General features: G+C 44.2%; 1 protein-coding gene across 2 annotated transcripts in view; it reads right to left on the bottom strand.

Annotated features, from left to right (window-relative positions):
• The window catches only part of SEPSECS (Sep (O-phosphoserine) tRNA:Sec (selenocysteine) tRNA synthase), a 42,814-nt gene extending 22,176 nt beyond the window's left edge, over positions 1-20,638 (bottom strand). For both annotated transcript variants that reach the window (XM_035112525.2, XM_035112526.2), the window contains exons 1-6: positions 20,475-20,638; positions 18,276-18,430; positions 15,271-15,389; positions 15,015-15,173; positions 13,703-13,856; positions 5,333-5,435 (exon numbers count right to left, since the gene is read on the bottom strand). In XM_035112525.2, coding sequence (XP_034968416.2) covers positions 5,333-5,435; positions 13,703-13,856; positions 15,015-15,173; positions 15,271-15,389; positions 18,276-18,430; positions 20,475-20,588 — 804 coding nt within the window. In that variant the 5' untranslated portion in view covers positions 20,589-20,638. The remainder of the gene's footprint in view (positions 1-5,332; positions 5,436-13,702; positions 13,857-15,014; positions 15,174-15,270; positions 15,390-18,275; positions 18,431-20,474) is intronic.

Raw genomic sequence — 20,638 nt, 5'->3', positions numbered from 1 at the left:
AAAACAAGCTAAGATAGAACAGCAGCAGAATAAAATAATCCAGCTAAGATCCTACAATCAGCAAGGAATAAAACAACAGAACAGCATACACTAAGTTAAAACATCTGTGCAGATAAACATGTCGTCCCCCACCGCCACCTTAGAGCCAAAAACTCATTGTAGGCACCAAGTGTGCAGTCCTATGGTGTGTGCTCCACAAGCAGGGTGCCAACACAGAAAAGGACCTGTTCTCCTGTTCCCCACCTACTTCTTCCCATCTGGTGGGAGAACTCAAGACAACGACCATCTCAGATAGCATCAGAGGATGCATTGCTCCAGAGTTGATCTCAAGCTACACAGGGCTTTATAGGTTAGGGTAAAACCAGTCCTTTGAATTGTACGTAGAATTGCACACAGAGCCATCCAGTGCTGCATCTAACAGCACCTCCAGTCTGTGAACTTGACCCTCAAGGAGTGGAAATCTATTCAAAAAGGTTTGAACACTCATCTCCCAGGTGTGGTCAACCATCTACCAACACTACCACCCTGCCTGTATTGAGCTTTAGAGTGACATTCAGCTATGTTTTGAGTAGATCCACTGAGATAAATGAGCACAACTAAGTTATATATTAACTTTAATAGGTCAACTCTGAGTACAACTTAGTTGGCTACCACCCCAAGAACCCACACATTTACTATAAATTGTGCTAAGCAGAAAACATATAAAAATATAAGTAAAAGTGATCCCTTTGAATGTCTTAACATAAATCATAAACAAACAGGAGCAAAACAGAAAGCAGTGTGCAACCCAGTGGACTAATGGACCAATTGTGCTACTCAGTATTTTCTTGACAAGGCTATCATTAGGAGTGATTTATTATTTCCATTATAGGTGATGTAGAAAGTTAAATTGTTCTTCACATTTTGATCTCAGCGTTCATATGTAACAGTGGAGCTTTCCACAATACAAATGTTAATTTGGCTGCAACCAGCTCTGAAAATATGTTTGTGAGGATGGGAAGAGTGGTGACTGTCCGGCCTATATCTTGTTCATTGTCTGCCACGCTACTGTCTTTACACGCATCTCGTTTCTGGCATTCAAGGCCTGAGGGGCAGTCTTGAGGAAAACAAAGGTAGGGTTGGCACAAACCCCACCTGGTCTCCCAGCGCCAGTTCTTACCTTCCTCAGGCAATTTAATAACAAGTCTGTGCTACAGAGGTCTCTCATCTTCAAGTTCTTTCATTAGATAATTCTTTATCTCTGGAATTTTCTGTCCTGACACATCAAGACTCCCCCCACCCCGCTCGGTTCTATATGGTGCAGCCGCCATACGACCGTCCCTCCCCAAACCATGTTTTGCAAATCAGGATCCACCCCTGAGGGTGCATGCCTACCCCAAAGCAAATTCCCACAACCCTTATCTTGTTGGTATTAATTCTGGTTTTGTTCTGCGTGTGTTGGTGCTAGCTTGTTTTCTCATCCAACAGAATCTAATGCCAGCAGCTGGAGTAGGTTGATATCAGTGTATGTTGAACTCTAAAATGCAGTTAGGGAAGGAAGGCGTCATGGGTGCTGTGACATAAGGGATAGAATCATAGAATCATAGAGTTGGAAGAGACCACAAGGGCCATCCAGTCCAACCCCCTGCCAAGCAGGAAACACCATCAAAGCATTCTTGACATATGGCTATCAAGCCTCTGCTTAAAGACCTCCAAAGGAGACTCCACCACACTCCTTGGTAGCAAATTCCACTGCCGAACAGCTCTTACTGTCAGGAAGTTCTTTCTAATGTTTAGGTGGAATCTTCTTTCTTGAAGTTTGAATCCATTGCTCCGTGTCCGCTTCTCTGGAGCAGCAGAAAACAATCTTTCTCCTTCCTCCATATGACATCCTTTCATATATTTGAACATGGCTATCATATCACCCCTTAACCTTCTCTTCTCCAGGCTAAACATACCCAGCTCCCTAAGCCGTTCCTCATAAGGCATCGTTTCCAGGCCTTTGACCATTTTGGTTGCCCTCTTCTGGACACATTCCAGCTCGTCAGGATACAGGGAAACAGACCCCACACCAAGGTGAATTCTCCACTCCAAATATCTTGATGCATTCCTTGTTTTGCCATATGCCTTTATTGGCCACAGGACAAGAATCGCATTTTCCCAAATGCAGCGTTTTAAAAGTTCAGACTCCATAACTACGTATGTCATTAAAATATCCTTAACAAACAGATTTCGGCAACAATCTAAGCCACATTCCTAAAATCCCAAGAAGTCTGGCCTATCTTAACATAGGGGTCACCCTCCCAAATGGAGGAAGGGGGGAGATCAAGAAAGCAGAAAGCTTGTGAAAACTGGCTAGCCAGATGGCTAGACAAGGACTACTGATGCAGAAAAGTTCCACAGTATTTATACTCATACTCAAGATAGGCAGTTGGAAAGGGGCACAAGACTCCTGCCTCAGCAGGCATCCCCATCACATGCTGCTAAAGGGCAGGTGTTTACTCAATCTGCTGCTTCTGGCTGTGTGTCCATAACCTATACATCAGCACAATCACACAGAGACAACAATGGCAAATCTGAGCAGCTCAACAATTTGAAGGAGCTCAAATTTTGCAACAAAGGAAGTTTCACAAATGGTGACGTCGTTTTGCATGAAGAAGTACTGGTGGCAAAAGCCCCCCAAATTGGGGAAACCATACCCGAGAGCTCGAAATGGCCTTAATACAGTATTGGGTTAACTGATTTGTGGGCTGAGCTGCCCGTTGGTTTAGAAAAATTAAGATGGAAGCCAATTCATATGCAGGAATCACATTAATAAACAACAACAACAAACACCTAGTATTTATATAGCACCTTTTCAGTCTTTTAAGACATGTATATATCTTTACAAAAGATCTCTCATGTCAATATTATTATCCTCACATACCCTGGCATCATATTGCAGGTGCATGCGTGCATGTGCAAAGTTTGGACTGATAGCAGCAATTCCTCCCTGCAAGGGTGGGGGCCCATTCAGATGCCCTATTCCCCAGGAGACTGATTCAGGAAACTGAGGGTTCCTGAATGTTCTGGAGGGATCATCCAGTGGAGAAAGCTGGTGATCCTGTAGAAGCCCTGGTTTTGCGATGGAATGGTGAGATGAAATATGGTTGACACAATCGCTCCTGAACAATGACTCCCTTGGCATTGTGGAGCTGAAATGGCTCCTTGGTATTCTAGGCAGCTTCGGGCTATGAAGCAAGCTGGATGAAGCAAGTGGCCACAAGACTTGCTCTGCAGCCAAACAAACCCTGGTTAGTGCACATAATCATGCAGTGTAGGCTACAAAGAAGACTCATTTTGCAGCCTGCACTGTAGCCGGCTGGTGAGTTATTTTAGACAGTCTATAGGTTACTTATAGGGACGCAGGTGGTGTTGTGGTCTAAACCACTGAGCCGTGGGCTTGCCAATCAAAAGGTCGGCGGCTCGAATCCCCACGACAGGGTGAGCTCCCGTTGCTCAGTCCCTGCTCCTGCCAACCTAGCAGTTCAAAAGCACGCCAAAAAGTGCAAGTAGATTAATAGGTACCGCTCCGACGGGAAGCTAAACGGCGTTTCCATGCGCTGCTCTGTTGTCGGTATTCCGTTGCGCCAGAAGCGACTTAAGTCATGCTGGCCGCTTGACCCAGAAAAACTGTCTGCGGAGCGGACAAACACCGGCTCTCTCGGCCTATAAAGTGAGATGAGCGCCACAACTCCAGAGTCGTTCGTGAGTGGACTTAACTGTCAGGGGTCCCTTTACCTTTACCTTATAGGTTACTTACTTCCACCGTGGGGCTGTTAGAGCATTTGAGGACCTGCTGTGTCCAAGTGGCTGCACACTTTGAGGATAAAGTTGCTTGACTTCAGAGTGACCTTAGCTCTGCGGTTGTCACAGTTGCAGATGAAGTATCCAATGCCATCGTCCGTGATGTGTTGTGGGATCAGTTTCAGCAGTTGATGTGGACAAGGGGCTTTCAGGTATATCCCCAGCTACATGTCCTCTGAGTCTACCCTGGCTTTCTAATTCTAGAAGAGTGGGTTGGATCAGAAGGTGCTTACAGCTTCATTGTGGAAGGGTGTGTGGTACCTGCTACCTTGAAAGAAGATGGTAGCACAGCCTCTCCTAAATAAACCAGCCCTGTACCCCTTGGAGTGGATTAACTATTGACCAGCTCCATGGGGTCACGAAGAGTCGGACACGACTAAACGACTAAACAACAACAACAACAACAAACTGCAAATACTCCTTTACTTGGGGAAGGCCATGGAAAAGGCTGGGGGATAGGAGCAGCTGCAAGCATTCTTGGGTGACACTGATTATTTAGATCCATTCCAAACTGGGTTCAGGCCTGGTCATGGGACTTAGTCAACCTTAGTCATCCTAATGGATGACCTTTACAGAGAGTGGGGTGGAACTGAGTGTGATTTTGCTCCTGCTTCTTGGTCTCTCTGTGGCCTTCAAGACTATGGCATCCTCCTTGGACTAACTCTGTGGAATGGGCACTGTTTGAATACTTTTTATGTAACTTTTTTATTGAAATGTTAACATTTTATTTCATATTTTTGTAAACCACTTATCAAGGTTTCCTTACAATCAAGCAGTATTTAAATTTTGCAAAAAAAAAAAGGTAAGAGAAAGAGAGGTTGCAGCTTTCCTAGGATTCCTTGCTAAAGCAAGTCTGTGGGTGCTGTGACATAAGGGATACAGGGAAACAGACCCCACACCAAGGTGAATTCTCCACTCCAAATATCTTGATGCATCCCTTGTTTTGCCATATGCCTTTATTGGCCACAGGACAAGAATCACATTTTTCCAAATGCAGCGTTTTAAAAGTTCAGACTCCATAACTTGCATCAGGTATTTCCTGGCTCACAACTCATTTCATTAGCCACTGCGCTATCTAGTCACTGCATAGCATATTCTCCCAAAGCTGTGTGCTTGATTTAATTTAATTTCCCCATTCGCTTTTAAGTACCATGACAGCTCCTTTTCTGTTGAGCACTATTAACCCATCCAGGTCAAGAGCCTTTTACTCTCCTCACACAAGTCAGGCTCTGACACTTCAGAATTCTGAAGAATGAGAAAACTGGTGTGGATCACGGAATGACCATTCCACATTCTAGGTTTATCTTCTCTCTCTTTAGCAGCTATTGTCCCTGCTCCTTCCACTCCCATTCTCTCAGGAAAATTTGTGACTAGTAAGAGAGTATAGATAAATAACAGAGGGAAACACAACATTGCCAGCTAGAAAGCGCCAAGTTTCAAAGTCTGGTGTGAAACTCTGGTTAATCTAGAGACACAACGTCCAAGATAAGAGGTAAATGCCCCTTACCTGCTGAATGAGATGCATACATTTGGAGGACTGGACTCCATATGCATTATTGACAATGTGGGGGATGTCGTATCTTGCACAAATCTCAGCCAATTCTTCCAATCTGCAAATATAAAATTGAAATTTGGGCAAACACAATCAAGGACAGAAAAGTAATAGAAGGGACCTGGGAGGAAAGACTGAAATGAATTAAAAGGAAACGTAAGGGAAACAAAGCAGAGCTCCTACTGCTTAAGATGGGATAGAAACTTTGACCACAGTTCAAATAGCCGCAAGGGGATTATGGAAACCCGATGACATATTTGGGGTTGACTTTGAACAGATGAGCATACCACCAAATGCTTTTGCAACTTCCTAAGTTTCACGCTGTTTGAGACCAAAGCGCTGAGACTATGGTATTAGTTCAAGAGTTATTTAGATGTTAGCTAAAGTTGCAGTCTTATCTATTTTTCTAATCAGTATTTGGACTAAGAATTCAGTTATTTTACGGTCCAATACAGTGGTACCTTCGCTGACGAACTTAATCTGTTCCGGGAGTCCATTCGACTCCCGGAACCATTCAAAAACCAAGGCGCGGCTTCCGATTGAGTGCAGGAGTTCGTTCACAAACTGGAACACTCACTTCTGGGTTTGCGGCGTTTGGGAGCTGATTTGCTCGGGAGCCAAGCCATTCAACAACCAAGATACCACTGTAGTGGAAAAAGATAGTTGTAATTATTTAGCGGCATTCCATTTCTTTTTTTCTTTTCAAATCACAACCTTCCCATCCATCTAGATTTCGACCTCAATGGGGACCAAACATATAAAGCAGGCATAGGCAAACTCAGCCCTCCAGATGTTTTGGGACTACAACTCCCACCATCCCTGACCACTGGTCCTGTTAGCTAGGGATGATGGGAGTTGTAGTGCCAAAACATTTGGAGGGCCGAGTTTGCCTATGCCTGATATAAAGTCTGTTGTGAAAATTTAAAAGTTCAGGACATATTGAAATGATTTAAACAAAAAAAATTCAACTTTCTAATTAGGGCATTTTCGGGGGCAGGGGGAAAGTATGCCTACTAATTGAATGCTAGAACAGCTAAAATACCTGAACAGTACCCAAAGATCTTAGGATGCAGCTCCCATGTCTTTTATACTACAGAATCTAGGTCTAGTTACGGGAACAGCTGTGAAATTAAGGGCCATATCCAATTACGTATGCAGTTCCATTGGTGCTTCTTCACCTGACCCCTCCAGCCCCCTGGGACCCCTCAAAATCAGTGTGGGGAGCACACAGGAGAAGGAAAGAAAACTGATGTCCCAATTGTTTTGTCTGAGTCACTGTACAGCTGCAGTGCTACCAAGAACAGTGTACCTCCATAACATCCTGCCTACTGGACTGCCTACATATGTACAATTTGCACAATAATTAATACGATTCATAACCTATTGTGCCATCTGTGTAATGCTCAACTTCATGACACTTTTTTTTTGCTTCTCATTCATTCTTTTACATAGGAAATCAGGCTTAGGTTCAATGCACTGTATTTAGCAGGGGGATAACGAATTTGGTTTTAAGAGAATATAAATGTAGATTCTAATGGCTTTTTTCTAACTCAGATACAACTTAAAACCAAGTTATTTTAGGGAGCACTTGATATAATTTCATTTATTCAAAAATCCATTTATATAAAATCATCCATTTTTAATCCACCCTGGCCCAAGAGATGAAAAATTGCGCCGCTCGCCCCTGAGCTATAAATCCAATCCCAGCTAATTTGGCAGCAATTAAAATTATCATTCTCTTCCTGCAGCCTTAGTTTAAATGAGCTGGTAATCTATGTGCACAAGCGACTAATCCAAAATTCACTCTGTTCTGTAGCAGGTCTTTACTACTGTAGTGAAGCAAGTGGAGGAGTTACAAAGTCTGAACTGCAAAAGTCAGCTTATTATTTAAAGTACCAGTGGGGGGGGGGATAGGAGAAAGGGTTCCAAAGGGTACACAGCACACAGCCACACACTATCAGAGAAAAAATAGTATTATGAAAACTATCCCCCAAATTATCTTTGCCGCAAAAGAGGTACACCGGTAAGACTAAAGTCTCAAAAGGGATACATGATTATTATAAGCCTGGGAAATACTGGTGCAGTAGATAGCATGTTGAACATGTATCAGAGAGGCTTGGGGTCAAATCCTCGTGCAGCTATGAAGCTCATTGTAGCCCAGTAATGTTCAGACACAATGCCAAACTGCAGTATGGTGGCAGTTTAACAAGAAGCAGACACAAGCTGCAGGTTCACATGCCTGCTCCCTCCTCCTTTTCCCAAAGTGTGGGGTGATCAGTGCTTGCCTACAAACCAGTGTCAACCCCAAGTCAAAACATTCCAAATATTATAGTTTTAAAAAATGTTACAGCCCATTTACTAAGCACGCCCTGCTTCAGAAGCCAATGCAAGGTAGGCGGCTGCATAGCAACTGAACCACCGCCTTCCTTGACATTTAATGGTCTGGGAGTTCAGGCAGCAATCGTTAAGTCTGATGTTATAGACTAGGATGCCCTCCTTGCACGAACCTCAATTACTTTTGCTCTTGGTTGCAGGAGCTCTGAACAGCAAGGTTGCAGAGATGCCAGAGTTCGAAGAGATTCAAAGGGCGACTCTCAAACATATTTAAAGTGAAATGCAGGAGGAAAAGGATGTTTTAAAACCATCTGCTGTGTGCTTTATTTTATATAGATAGGCACCTCCTTTGTTTATAAAAATATTTATAGACAGCCGCCACCCATACAAGAGCCAAGGTGGCGTTAAACAATATTTGCAAGCACAATGAAACATAAAGTACTATCAAAACAATAGAAAATAAGCATAGAAATGAGTGGCTCGTATTGAAAACGTTTTAAAAACTGAACAGGCGTGCTGGCATAAAAAACGTCTTCAAAAGCCGCCTGGAAATTAGCAGTGAGAATGACAGCTGAGTCTCTTCTAAAATAGAATTGCACAATGTGGGACCAGCAAGTAGCAACACTAAATGCCCAACTTCCAAATGAAGCCAGCTGAGGTTCTGAAACATTGCTTTGCCAGATGATCTCAGGGACTGAGCTGGAATGTACCACATAAGAGCTACACTACAGCAATGTTTTTAAGAAAGGCACCTCTCTTCCTCTCTGCCTTTCCTAAGCCTGTTGCATACATAATGCACAGGCCCATTTGACGGTTTACAAACAGGGCTAGCAATCCTGAGTCAAATCCAGCCCTCGAAACAATTTGATTCATGGTGGTCCTAGCAAAGGTCATGGGGAAAGCATTTGCTCAGTTACAACACAGTGTTTTAAAAGCCATTGTGGGTATTTCATATGTATGTATGCCATTGCATTGCTATCTCACAAGTGTTTGGAAAAGATGGTTTGCATTGTAATTGTGTGATCTTATACATGCTTACTGAGAAGGAAGAGTTCAATGGGGCTTACTCCTAAGTAAGTGAATACTGTATAGGATTGCAGTCTAAGGGTAGAACAAGTGAGCGAGGAGATAGGTGCTCCCGAGAAATAATTCTATGAAGTCTGAAACTTTGGAGGAAGTAATACAATTATGCCTGCACTTTCCTCGGGCAGGGGTCCCTAACATGGGGGTTTAAATAGTCTTTGCATGCAAAGGAATAGTGCTGGAAGAAATGACCACATAAAAGTTATAAAAGGAAATGTCATTTCATCTGATACCTAGACAAAAAGTTATAGCAAAGTTGAAATATATTTTCTAAGGTTGCAGCAATGGGGGCAATCCTGTTGAAAAGATAAATGTGTGACCTTCAGGGGTTGACAGCAGCCCTTTAATTAAAAAAAGGCCCTTCAAATGCCATTGAATATTTTAAATTCATAGTTTCAGGAATGAGACAGCGCACAACAATGTACTGGCAGCAGAGAAATGAACGGCAAATTGCAATGGCCTGAGATTAGGTTATTTTTATTTTCACATCCCTGGTTCAATTTAGAAAAAAAATTCCAACTCAGTTTAGACAACATTCACGGCACAAAGACAGAATTATTAGACCGCAAACCCAGAGTTGGACACGACTGGACCTGATGGTCAGGGGCCCCTTTACCTTTACCTTTATATCCTTTTACCACATACTTGTACAAATGTATATTAAATCAATAAGTCAACAATATATTTAAAAAACCAATTCAGTCTAGCCGAAACTAATTTACAGTAAAAGAAAAAAAAGATTCTTACTCAGAAGTTCAACTTTTATATTTGACTATATTTCTAAATAGGACATGGGTAGCGCTATGGGTTAAACTACAGAGCCTAGGGCTTGCCGATCGGAAGGTCGGCGGTTCGAATCCCCGCGACAGGGTGAAATCCCGTTGCTGGGTCCCAGCTCCTGCCCACCTAGCAGTTCGAAACCATGTCAAAGTGCAAGTAGATAAATAGGTACCGCTCTGGCGGGAAGGTTAACAGCGTTTCCGTGCGCTGCTCTGGTTCGCCAGAAGCAGCTTAGTCATGCTGGCCACATGACCCAGAAGCTGTCTGCGGACAAAAGCCGGCTCCCTCGGCCTATAGAGCGAGATGAGCGTGCAACCCCAGACTCATCTGCAACTGGACCTAAAGGTCAGGGGTACCTTTACCTTATATTTCTAAATGCAAAGACTTCTAGAGGAGGACTGCAAATTCCAACTAGTACTTGACACTGAGGTCACAATCCAACAGTTCAATGCTTGGGGGGTGGGGTTGCTGTTTCAGTTGATCTTTATCATCTTTCCCCTACATTTTCAAACTTTTTGCCTTTAGCAAATACTTTCCTAGCTTCCCTGCCATGAAATTTTGGACATACCAGACACCCACACACCCATGCACTGCATAGCTGCCAAGTCCGGATCGTAAAGATCCGGGATCGGCAGCGCGCGCACGACCGGACGTTGCGTGACGCAACTTCCGGTGGCGCTTCGCCCTTCTATGGGCACCAGAAAATGGCGGCGCCAGCGCTGGAAGTCGCTTCCGCGCATGACCGGAAACACGTAAAAGTGACTTCCGGCGCCGGCGCCGCCATTTTCTGATGCCCATAGAAGGGCGAAGTACCACCGGAAGTCGCGTGACGCAACTTCCGGTCATGCGCGGAAGCGACTTCCGGCGCCGGCGCCGCCATTTTCTGGTGCCCATAGAAGGGCAAAGCGGCACCAGAAAAATGGCCGCCAGGAAGAATCGAATTTAAGGGACAATGCCGGGATTCTCTGCCAAACGGGAGACCGCCGGGAAACGGTGAGAAAAAAGGGGTTTTCCCGGCGGATACGGGATACTTGGCAGCTATGATGCACTGTGGGAGAAGATGGGTACTGGCACACAAACTGTTTTGCAGGGAAACTTGTCAGTCATAACTGATACATTCGCTGGAGAATATCCCTTCCACTAGGCTTTCTGTGAAACCCTGGAAGTTCCTTGGACGCAGTCTAAAGCTACTATCCTATCTACCCCATAATATACAGCTAGGCCAAGGATCATATGCAGAACACTCTGGATTAAGATCACAGGATGCAAAATCCTATGGATCTGCCATTTTTTGAAACAACTGAATTGAAAAAATAAAAAAGGTATTATGGAAATGAGGAAGAAAAAAGAAGAAGTAAGGCAAGATAAAGGTCTAAAAAATAGAGAGGAAGACTACCTTACGCTAGGAGAAGCTTTTGACCATTGCTATAATATGTGACAGTGGTAAATGTGTTAATAAAGGTAAAGGGTAAAGGGGCCCCTGACCATCAGGTCCAGTCGTGTCCGACTCTGGGGTTGCGGCGCTCATCTCGCTCTATAGGCCGAGGGAGCCAGCGTTTGTCTGCAGACAGCTTCCGGGTCATGTGGCCAACATGACAAAGCCGCTTCTGGCGAACCAGAGCAACGCACGGAAACACCGTTTACCTTCCCGCCGGAGCGGTCCCTATTTATCTACTTGCATTTTGACGTGCTTTCGAACTGCTAGGTGGGCAGGAGCTGGGACCGAGCAACGGGAGCTCACCCCGTTGCAGGGATTCGAACCGCCAAACTTCTGATCAGCAAGCCCTAGACTCTGTGGTTTAACCCACAGCGCCACCTCAAATGTGTTAATAGAAATCACTAAACCTGTAAAACTCTTGCCTGTGCTCCTCATTACATAACTGCAGATACATATTTGCATGCATGAAGGAAGTTATTTACACAGTTTATACCACAGATCATTTTTACCACCACCACCACTACTTGAAAGACAATCCAATTTAGAGGATAAATTTTCTTACCCTCTGCAATCGCAATCACAATTTATTAGTTTCTCAGCCGACTCTTTGTCTCACATCCACAAGCCCAAATCATTTACCCACAAAATTGGAATATGGTTCAACTTTGAGTAGAAAATACAGTGTTATATTTTGTGGAGTTCAAATGTGTTTCAAACAATTTTTTGCTGACAGCCACAGATGAAGAGTTCACAAAATGAGTTTTTACGGAATTAAAAATATTGTTAATTACTGTTGTTTTAACTGCTTGGAATGGAATGGCTTAGGCTGCAATCCTAGCTCCACCTACGCAGGTGTGAGCCCCACTGAATTCAACAGAACTTACTTACTTCAGAGTAGACATGATTAGGATTGCACAGTTAGTCAACACTTCCTATAAGCTTACCAAATGAACATCAACAGAGAGGTAGCAGAAACAGTAGACATTAAAGAAGTTGCTTATCAAATAATTCTAACAGCTAAAGATGATATCCATCCTAATTAGAGACCCTCAGGAAAAGCAATTTGCAAGAATAACTTTACTCCAAAGTACAGTTGTGGAGGATCATTAATCTAAAGCAGGTATGATAAAAAATCGTTTGTCTGACTTTTGTTCCACCTGGTAATATTCATATCCTAGTCAGGAACTCCCTCCTGTCTTTCCATGAATTGTTGAAGACTAATATGCAAATATTGCATTATTCTGACATTTAAGATTTCTCTGCACAAATAAGCCAGCGCAACAGAACCTTACCTATAAAATGCTAGCTTTTTAAGTGCAGGAGGTTTCGCTTTAATATGAGAGAGCATTCAAACATTCCTTACCTGTAGTCTAGAATAGTATCATAAGAGCTGTACAAAGAGATTCCCCTAGTCTTGTGGTTGAACTCTCACTCTAGCAAGGATACAGTCAGCTTAAAACCAGACCATAAAACATATCTCAATCATAGACCTCCACCAAATATCTGGCAGACTGTGTCAATTACATCTGTTAACATTTAAACCAGGGGTCAGCAAACTTTTTCATCAGGGGGACAGTCCACAGTCCCTTAGACCTTGTGGGGGGGCCGGACTATATTTTGAAAAATATAAATACCCTGCAAGCTGGTCCCGCAGCTGCCTCTGGACCTGGAGGAGAAACGCACTCTGCACGCGCTCAGGAGCGCGTCTCGGCACCGCCCACTCACTGACGTTGTTGATAAGCAGCAGCTGCTCCATCGGCCTGTCCCCGCGGAGCTCCCAGGCAGCATGCACCACGTGCTGTGGCCTGTCATCCGAGGACAGGTCGGTGCACATGGAGTGCCAGGCAGGCAGCACACAGCTCACCCTCCATCTGTTCCAGCGCGGCCGCCAAGTGCGCCACCACCAGCAGCGCCGAGCCAGGCACCAGGCGCAGGGCCAGCAGGCGCACCAAGCTCCAGTTGAAGCCCTGCGACACGCCCATCACGATGCCCACAGACCTGCCATGGGCCTGCCGGCCTCCCCGTCCATGGCCACACTGGGTTTACCTCAGCACGGGGGCGGTGAGGCTTTGGAAGCTTCCTGCAGCGAATTCGAAGCCATGCCAGTGTCGCCGCCTGCCCAGAAGCCGTGCCAGCGTCGCGGAAGTCAGTCCCTGCATGGCGAGGCATCTGCAGCGCGCGGGGACTGACCGGGCAGGTGGCAGAGTCCGCGGACCGGATCTACGAGCCTGGGGGGCCGCATCTGGCCCCCGGGCCATAGTTTGCCAACCCCTGATTTAAACCTTCCTCCTTCCTGAGTTCCTGGCCACGTGAACCTCTTGTTTCTGCCAACTTTCTCTCCACTTTCCTTCCTGGATAAAGCGTGTTTCTTGGTCCTTCTCGCAGCTCTGGACAATTCCCATTCTTTCTTTCTTAGTTCCCATCCCCATCTCCCTAACACTGCTTCCATTACTTTGAAGCCTGCTCACGATCCTGTCTCTCTCTTTTCTATTGCCTCCTGTACCTCTGCCTGCGGTGACTCATTCTAGGACATGAGAAGCTCAACCAATGACAGCCAGAGACCCTTCTCCGTTGTCTGATCCCTCTTGGACATTAGGGAAGCTTAGTCAATCACAGGCAGTAGCATCATTACTACCCTCAAAGTCAATATAAATTATAGCTACCAAAAGTTTACATGTTGCTTTATTTACCTGTCAGGCACCCTTGGAGCAAAACATGATGTGGTAGAATGAACACAGAGTATATTATCAGCCTCAAGGTCCTGGATTATAGCTTCCACTGCCTTGAGGTCTGTACGCAGCTCGTCACCTTCTAATACATTTTCTACCACCACAGGCTCAAAACCTAGTCCGGTCAACAAAAACAATGTATGAGTGCGCATCCTAGATTCTCCTACAATTTAATCTTAACAATTTAATCTTCACTCTATCCCCAGTGTGCCTCCTTTGTTTGATTTTATTCTCATTGCTCACTACAGAGACAACTATTCTATTAAAATTAGTATTAAACTTTAGTATTAATCACTATGCATATCAATAAATAAACTGGTATTGTATCATCAGTCCAGGAAATTATCTCACTAGCACTCGTCATTCAACATCCCACGGAAAATTAAAATTAAGAGAAAGACCTGACATTCAAACGTAAGATATAGCAGACAGGGCTACTCTCTCTAGACTAAACTTTTAAAATATTGTTAGCACAATGTCCCGCAAGACGGAGTGAACGTCCAGCTTCCAGCAAAAAAAACCTGGAAGATGGACATAATATTCTAAGTGTGTCAACAGTGGTTGAACACTCTGAAAAGAAATGCTGCAGAATATAGTAAAGGTGTTGAGGCAGCTTACATCACACTTGCCGTAAATCTCAAAAAAAATTCACAGACTTTTTGTAAGTTATCCTTTCGGGAGCTTATTGGCTATTTTCCTTCTTAGCAGCTATTGCAGATTTTGTGGATCTCTACTACAGTTGTTTGTCTGCAAGTTCTTAATCAGCCTCTGGACAAGCTGCTAGGATGCTACAAGAATGTTCACAAACATTCTCACACTTCAAATAGAAGGTGAGCAATAGAATATTGAAAATCAGTATGATTTCTGCCGAGAAGTGTAAGGTTTGTGTGGCTTTAGAAAAATCCTCACACATGACCCAGGGACAAAAGAGTCTGTGTGTTTCAAAGATAACTGGGAAGCCAGAAAACTATAGAAGAAGAGAAGGAAGGAAAGTGAATTTTGCATAGAATTACTTAAAATCATAGCTTGTTTCAGGCTTCCAGTAAGTTATATATATTGCAGGACTACACAATTTCTGACCTTCCATGCAAAAAACAAATGAAAACAAAACCTCTAGTCATGTACTGCAAGGTATTTGACAAGCCCCCCTCCTTTTATTGCAGTCCCAGGAAGGCATCAACAGCTAGAGGTTTACCAAGAATCAAACAACATGTTCAACGCTTGTGCTAAGCAAGCAACAAGAATCCTCAGCGCTCCACCCAAACCCTTTTACCTGCAGTGATCATTGACTTGAAACAGGATTTCTGGTCTATACGGGGCCAGATAATGTATTTTGCCTTTGGTCTCTTGTGCCGCAGGGTTAGGAAGCATAATGTTAGGCTCATGCCAGTTGCCATGGGGACCACAAAACAGCTACTTGCAGTCCTGACACCTGCAGGTAAAAGACAAAAATCAGATGTGAAAAACAAATGCTCTTAAAATATTGCAAGTGCCTGTAAGCGAACACATGCACTTAGCTCCGCACTTACCGGCAAGTTTTATAATATCCAAGGCAATTGAATTAGTAAGTTTGTTCAAGAGACTGGAGCCTGCAGCTTTTGGCTGAACAGCAGAAATATCGCCTGACCTTCCAATCCCATGGATCAACCTGGAAACGAAACAGAAGGTTGGGAGGGAAATGCAACTTTTAACATAAAAATACCGATACTCAGATAAAGAGTCTTGCACCATGACTTAGTTAGAACCAACTTCATGAATTGTGCTGGCATTAACCCTCAAAATATGTGACTTACTGTAAATTCAGTTATTGTATCTACCGTTATTTAGACCTACATAACTTGCGACCCACCAACTCGAAGGCAGCCAACAGCTGTCTATGGCAGCTTGGCAATTTAGCCAGTTCTGCTGCCTGCCCTGGACTGCAAACACGATAGGATATGCTGAGCTCCTGGAAGGCCCCAGTGACCTGGTTTGCATTATCATGGTATGCTAAACTCTGGTTTACCTGCACCACGTGAACATGCTGACTCCAGTAGAGGAGTTTGCATTCACTTTGCTACTTGGCGGTCCTTTTAGCACAGAGTGCCATGCCAGCTGAGCCAAGGTTCATGATTAAGGTCTCTTTGTCTTAACCAGGCACCCCCAAACTGTGGCCCTCCAGATGTTTTGGCCTACAACTCCCATGATCCCTAGCTAACAGGACCAGTGGACGGGGAAGATGGGAATTGTGGTCCAAAACATCTGGAGGGCCAAAGTTTGGGGGTGCCTGGTCTTAACCATGATCTGTGGCCAATATCTCTTCCATGGTTACATGACACAGAATGAAACAAACTGTCTAGGTTCCCTGTCTCCCGCTCCTACAGGATACTCTTGCAGTTGATGGTTCCTCAATACATTCCAAACATTACAAGTCCCTCAACCCAATGTTTGCCTTCCTTAAGCAGCTGTGCAAGGTAAAACAAGACCCCGAGCTCTGTCAAAGTCCTCTGTGCATGCCAGAGGACCTGAATTCAGAGGATGTGTCGTTCCATTTCACAGGGAGGTTCCTTGCAAAGGGGACAGAAGCAAAATAGGTCTCTGCATTGATTCTGCCTTCTGCAAAGCCAAGCAGGAAAGGAGACCTATTGGTCCCATTTTCCCCAGTTCTCTAACACACACAGAAGACTTAGGTGAGGGCAACCACATATAAGGAGTGGCCATGCTAAAAAACATGGAGCTCTTTGGTCATTCTATCACTTACAATTATTCCAACACTGTAAGAATTATAATTCTTACTTTACTGATATGACAGCTGGAACAACAAATGCATACTGTTTGGAGCAGCAAAGTAAGCTTATATTTAAAAATGTGTTGGCTGTAAATTATACAACAGCTCAATCAAGTGCCAGATGACCTGGGACTTTAGGCCCTTAAAAGCTGAGTTTGCCCATAAGCTGTGCTTCATTTGAATAAAATCAATTTTAATGGGCTTTTGTTCATGTTAGCCGCAATTAATCTGTCATAAGGGTCATTTAAAAATGCGACTCCCATAATTCAATATATACATGTAACTGATGTTTAATATGTTTTTGTTCTAATATATGGGATAGAAGAAATTCTGATTAGTGTGCTGGTGAAGGGTAAATGTTCCACTGTAAAACTAATTAAGCTGAAGTGGAAGAGAAGAATACATCATTTATTTCTTCATCCAAAAATTCAATTTCACTATGCTAATATTTGTTAACATAGCAGCAAAGAAATTATTTTCACATTTTTAGCATACCAAGCAGGGGTTCATATGTTCGAAAAGATATAAAATCCTGCTCTTACAAGCAATCTACTTGCATTAGGAACACAACATCTGAGAAAAGGACCTGTCTGTAATTATGGTCTCTCTTTTCAGGAACCATGAACCCACTCTTATTGTTTAGGATAATAGAGAACAGGTATACAGTTAGGGTTGCCAGACTCAATAGAGGACAGGACTTCTTTGCCTTTAATTGCCCTGCTCTCTTTTGAGTCTGGAAACCTTAAAGAGAAACCAGCAGACCCTTTGTTTAATTTCCAAGCACATATTTACAACGTAAGACTACCATAGAGGAATCTCCAGCATTGCAATGCAAGAGGTTATGGCTTCTCCATAGTCTGTGTTGGATTAAGACATGGGCATCCTGCTTTCTGACTCTCTCTCCAGCCCACTGCCGAGTAACTCTGTTGCTTAACTCCCAACTGCCATTCTAAACTGTAACCTTTCCTAAAACACCAGCATTGTCTTTTAAACTAAACTTCTTTGAGGAAGGAAGGAAACCCACTCATTTCCAAGTGAGATATGCTTTCGATCCTTTGTGTTGCCTAAATGGTTCATCCCTAGGCTAACACCTCAAAAGGAAATTATTTGAGTTAGCTTTTATACTTGGCTTAACAAGGTCTAGTGCATGGCTTAGATCAGGGGTCGGCCCATGGACCGGATGCGACCCACGAAGACCGTTTTACCAGCCCACAAGCTGCCCCCAAACTGAGCTGCTTGCTCGGCGAGTCCCCTGCGCACTGCGCTAAACTGTCACAGCACGGCATGGAGGCTCGCCAAGTGGCGCTGGAAATTGCATCTGCGCACATGCGGATACTGGAAATTGCGTTTGCGCATGTCCAGGCGCCAACGCAGGCATGTTCTGGTGTCTGAGCATGCACAGAAGCGATTTCCGGCGCCGTGAACATGCAGATGTGATTTCTGGTGTCGCGCTGCGCCGGCCCGGCCCACGGATGATCTCCATGGGAGTGATCCTGCCCATGGCCGGTAAACCTTGCCGACCCCTGGCTTAGATACACGCTGGGTCTGTGTCTAGCTATCACCTCCAAGAAAACTAGCTTTCACACCCCAAACCTTAATTACCAGTATAATCTAGCACCCATAAACATATAGCAATACAATGGCAGAGCCCTCATTTTGGGGAATATAAGGTCTAGTTGTTACCTAGTTATGCACATTCCTTCATGGGGGGAAAACAAGTATAAAAGAGAAATAAGTCACTTGTCGCATTAAAAAAGCCATATTTACCTGTAATGCCGGCGGGCTACTAGCGCTGATGCCACTCTCCCTTCCCTCTCACCCACACCACAGTTGCCTAGGAAATTATTGCTGTCCATAATTGCCAGTTCATGGAGAAAAAGTTCAATAGTGCTTTCATCCCATCCATCTTCAGGACATTTGCCCTTCAGAAAACAGTACAATTAAATGCAATACAGTTAAGGTACATACATTCACACATTGTTGTTGTTTCATTTTCTTAGATAAGCTAAACTAGAATAAGGAAAAATGAAACTGTAACTTGAAAAAACAACAACATGTTTTTAATTGAAAAGTTCCCTATTATTGCAAAGTACTGCAAAGAAACTTATTTTTAAACCCACCAATGTCATTTAGTTTCATGCAGAAAAATATCAAGGTGTTCAAACTCACACTATTTGCCTTGCAGGATTGCAACACTGGCTCATTTGAGGTGCTGTACCCATAGTTTGGAGGTGAACATGCAGCAGGTTTACACACATCCTTTCCCTCTCTCAAATGCAAATTTCGAACTCCCTTCTATGGCTCATTATAACCACAGTTATAATGGCTCATTTTAACCACAGTTTGTTTAGAAAATAGTGAAAAACTGTCTGAACTGAGGCACCATTTCCAATATATAGCTACCACTTTTGCTTGAATTTCAAAGCTAACAGGGAAACCTAATCCAGAAACACAAGGATGAACTTAACGCTATCTCCAGCTATGTTCACAATTAAGTGTGCATATGGAGATCACACATTATTTTGAGGATTGTGCAAATTATCCAAGGTTATTTTCTTCATTAAAGTGTCTTAGGTATGTAGGGAATAAGCAAGCAAATTCAGTGGGACTTTCTATGAATGCTTACTCAATAGTATTAGGTTACATATTAAGCTGGCCAAACCTAACAGAGGTAACTAACAAGTCAGAACAAAGGTTTCTGACAATTCTGCCAAAAATAAGGCATTATTACTTCCTGCCTTTCCTCCTATGCATCTTGATGGGTCTTGCTAGGTATGGAAAATCAAAAAATACACACGATACAAAACTCCTCACTGTTCGTAGTGTGCTTCTTCTATGAGTAGACAATTATCAGATCCATACCATACATTTAAAGAGCACCCAACAAGCATTTAAAGCACATGACTTCCCCCAAAGAGCCTTGAGAAACTATAGCTGCCCACTATAGCTGCCCACTCACAGAGCTACAAGATCCCGAACCCTTAAAAAACTACAGTTCCTGGGGTTCTTTTTTGAGGGGGTGGGGTCACACACTTCAAAAGTGTGTTGGATGGAGGTGTGGCAGAGTAAATTGCCCTTAACTGCCAAGAGACAAAGGCTGCCAGTACCTAAAACTATGCCAAGGCACCAGCGGGAAGCTTCCAACCTCCAGAGTTTTACACCTTTGGCCTCCAGAGTTTTACACCACTGAATCAGAGGCGCTCCCACCGCAACCACGCTCTGAAATGGAACAGCTGGGGTGGGGTGTCCTTTTGTGCCCAGGGCTGCCTAAGAGCCGTAGCTCAGTGGCAGAATGCCTGTCTTGCCATGTTGAGTCCCTGATGGCACCTCCAGGTTGAGTCTAAACCCTGGAGAGCTGCTGCTAGCTAGTGTGGACAATACTGGGCTAGATGGACTAAATGACTCAGTAATAATAATATTTTATTATTTTTACCCTGCCCATCTGGCTGGGTTTCCCCAACCACTCTGGGCAGCTCCCGGCAGAATATTAAAAACATGATAAAACATCAAACATTAAAAACTTCCCTAAACAGGGTTGCCTTCAGATGTCTCCTAAAAGTCAGATAGTATCAGGCAACTACATTCCTCCTTAAATTAGCCTTTTATTCAGACCATGAGGACTAGAACCTTGCTTTTTGTTGTTAGGCAGCTCCCTACCTTCTATGTTCCATGACAGGCATAGGCAAACTCTGCCCTCCAGATGTTTTGGGACTACAACTCCCATCATCCCTAGCTAACAGGACCAGTGGTCAGGGATGATGGGAGTTGTAGTCCCAAAACATCTGGAGGGCAGAGTTTGCCTATGCCTGTTCCATGAGGAGAATGACACCTCCAGGGGGGCGTGCCCTGAAAAGCAGGCTGGCGGGAGGGCGGAGCCTCCGGATACGAGGCCACGCCCCCACCTCACGCTTTCCCTGGGTGGCGGGGAGAAAAGACGAGCAACTTCCCGACGGCCCGGCTTTTTACCTGCTCCAGTAAGGCCCGCAAGCGGAGCTCGTGCGCGCGTCGCCCCTGCGACCCCTGCCGCACGTAGGCCGCGTTCACGAGCCTCTCGCTGGCCAGGAAGTTCTCCGAATTCATGGCGGAGGAAAGCGAGGGAATGAAGAGGCGGGCGCTCGGTAGAGCGAGAG

Source organism: Zootoca vivipara, chromosome 9, assembly GCF_963506605.1.
Source record: "Zootoca vivipara chromosome 9, rZooViv1.1, whole genome shotgun sequence".
NCBI lineage: Eukaryota > Metazoa > Chordata > Lepidosauria > Squamata > Lacertidae > Zootoca > Zootoca vivipara.
Note: the sequence above shows the minus strand (reverse complement) of the source record. Positions and strands in the feature narration are given on the sequence as shown.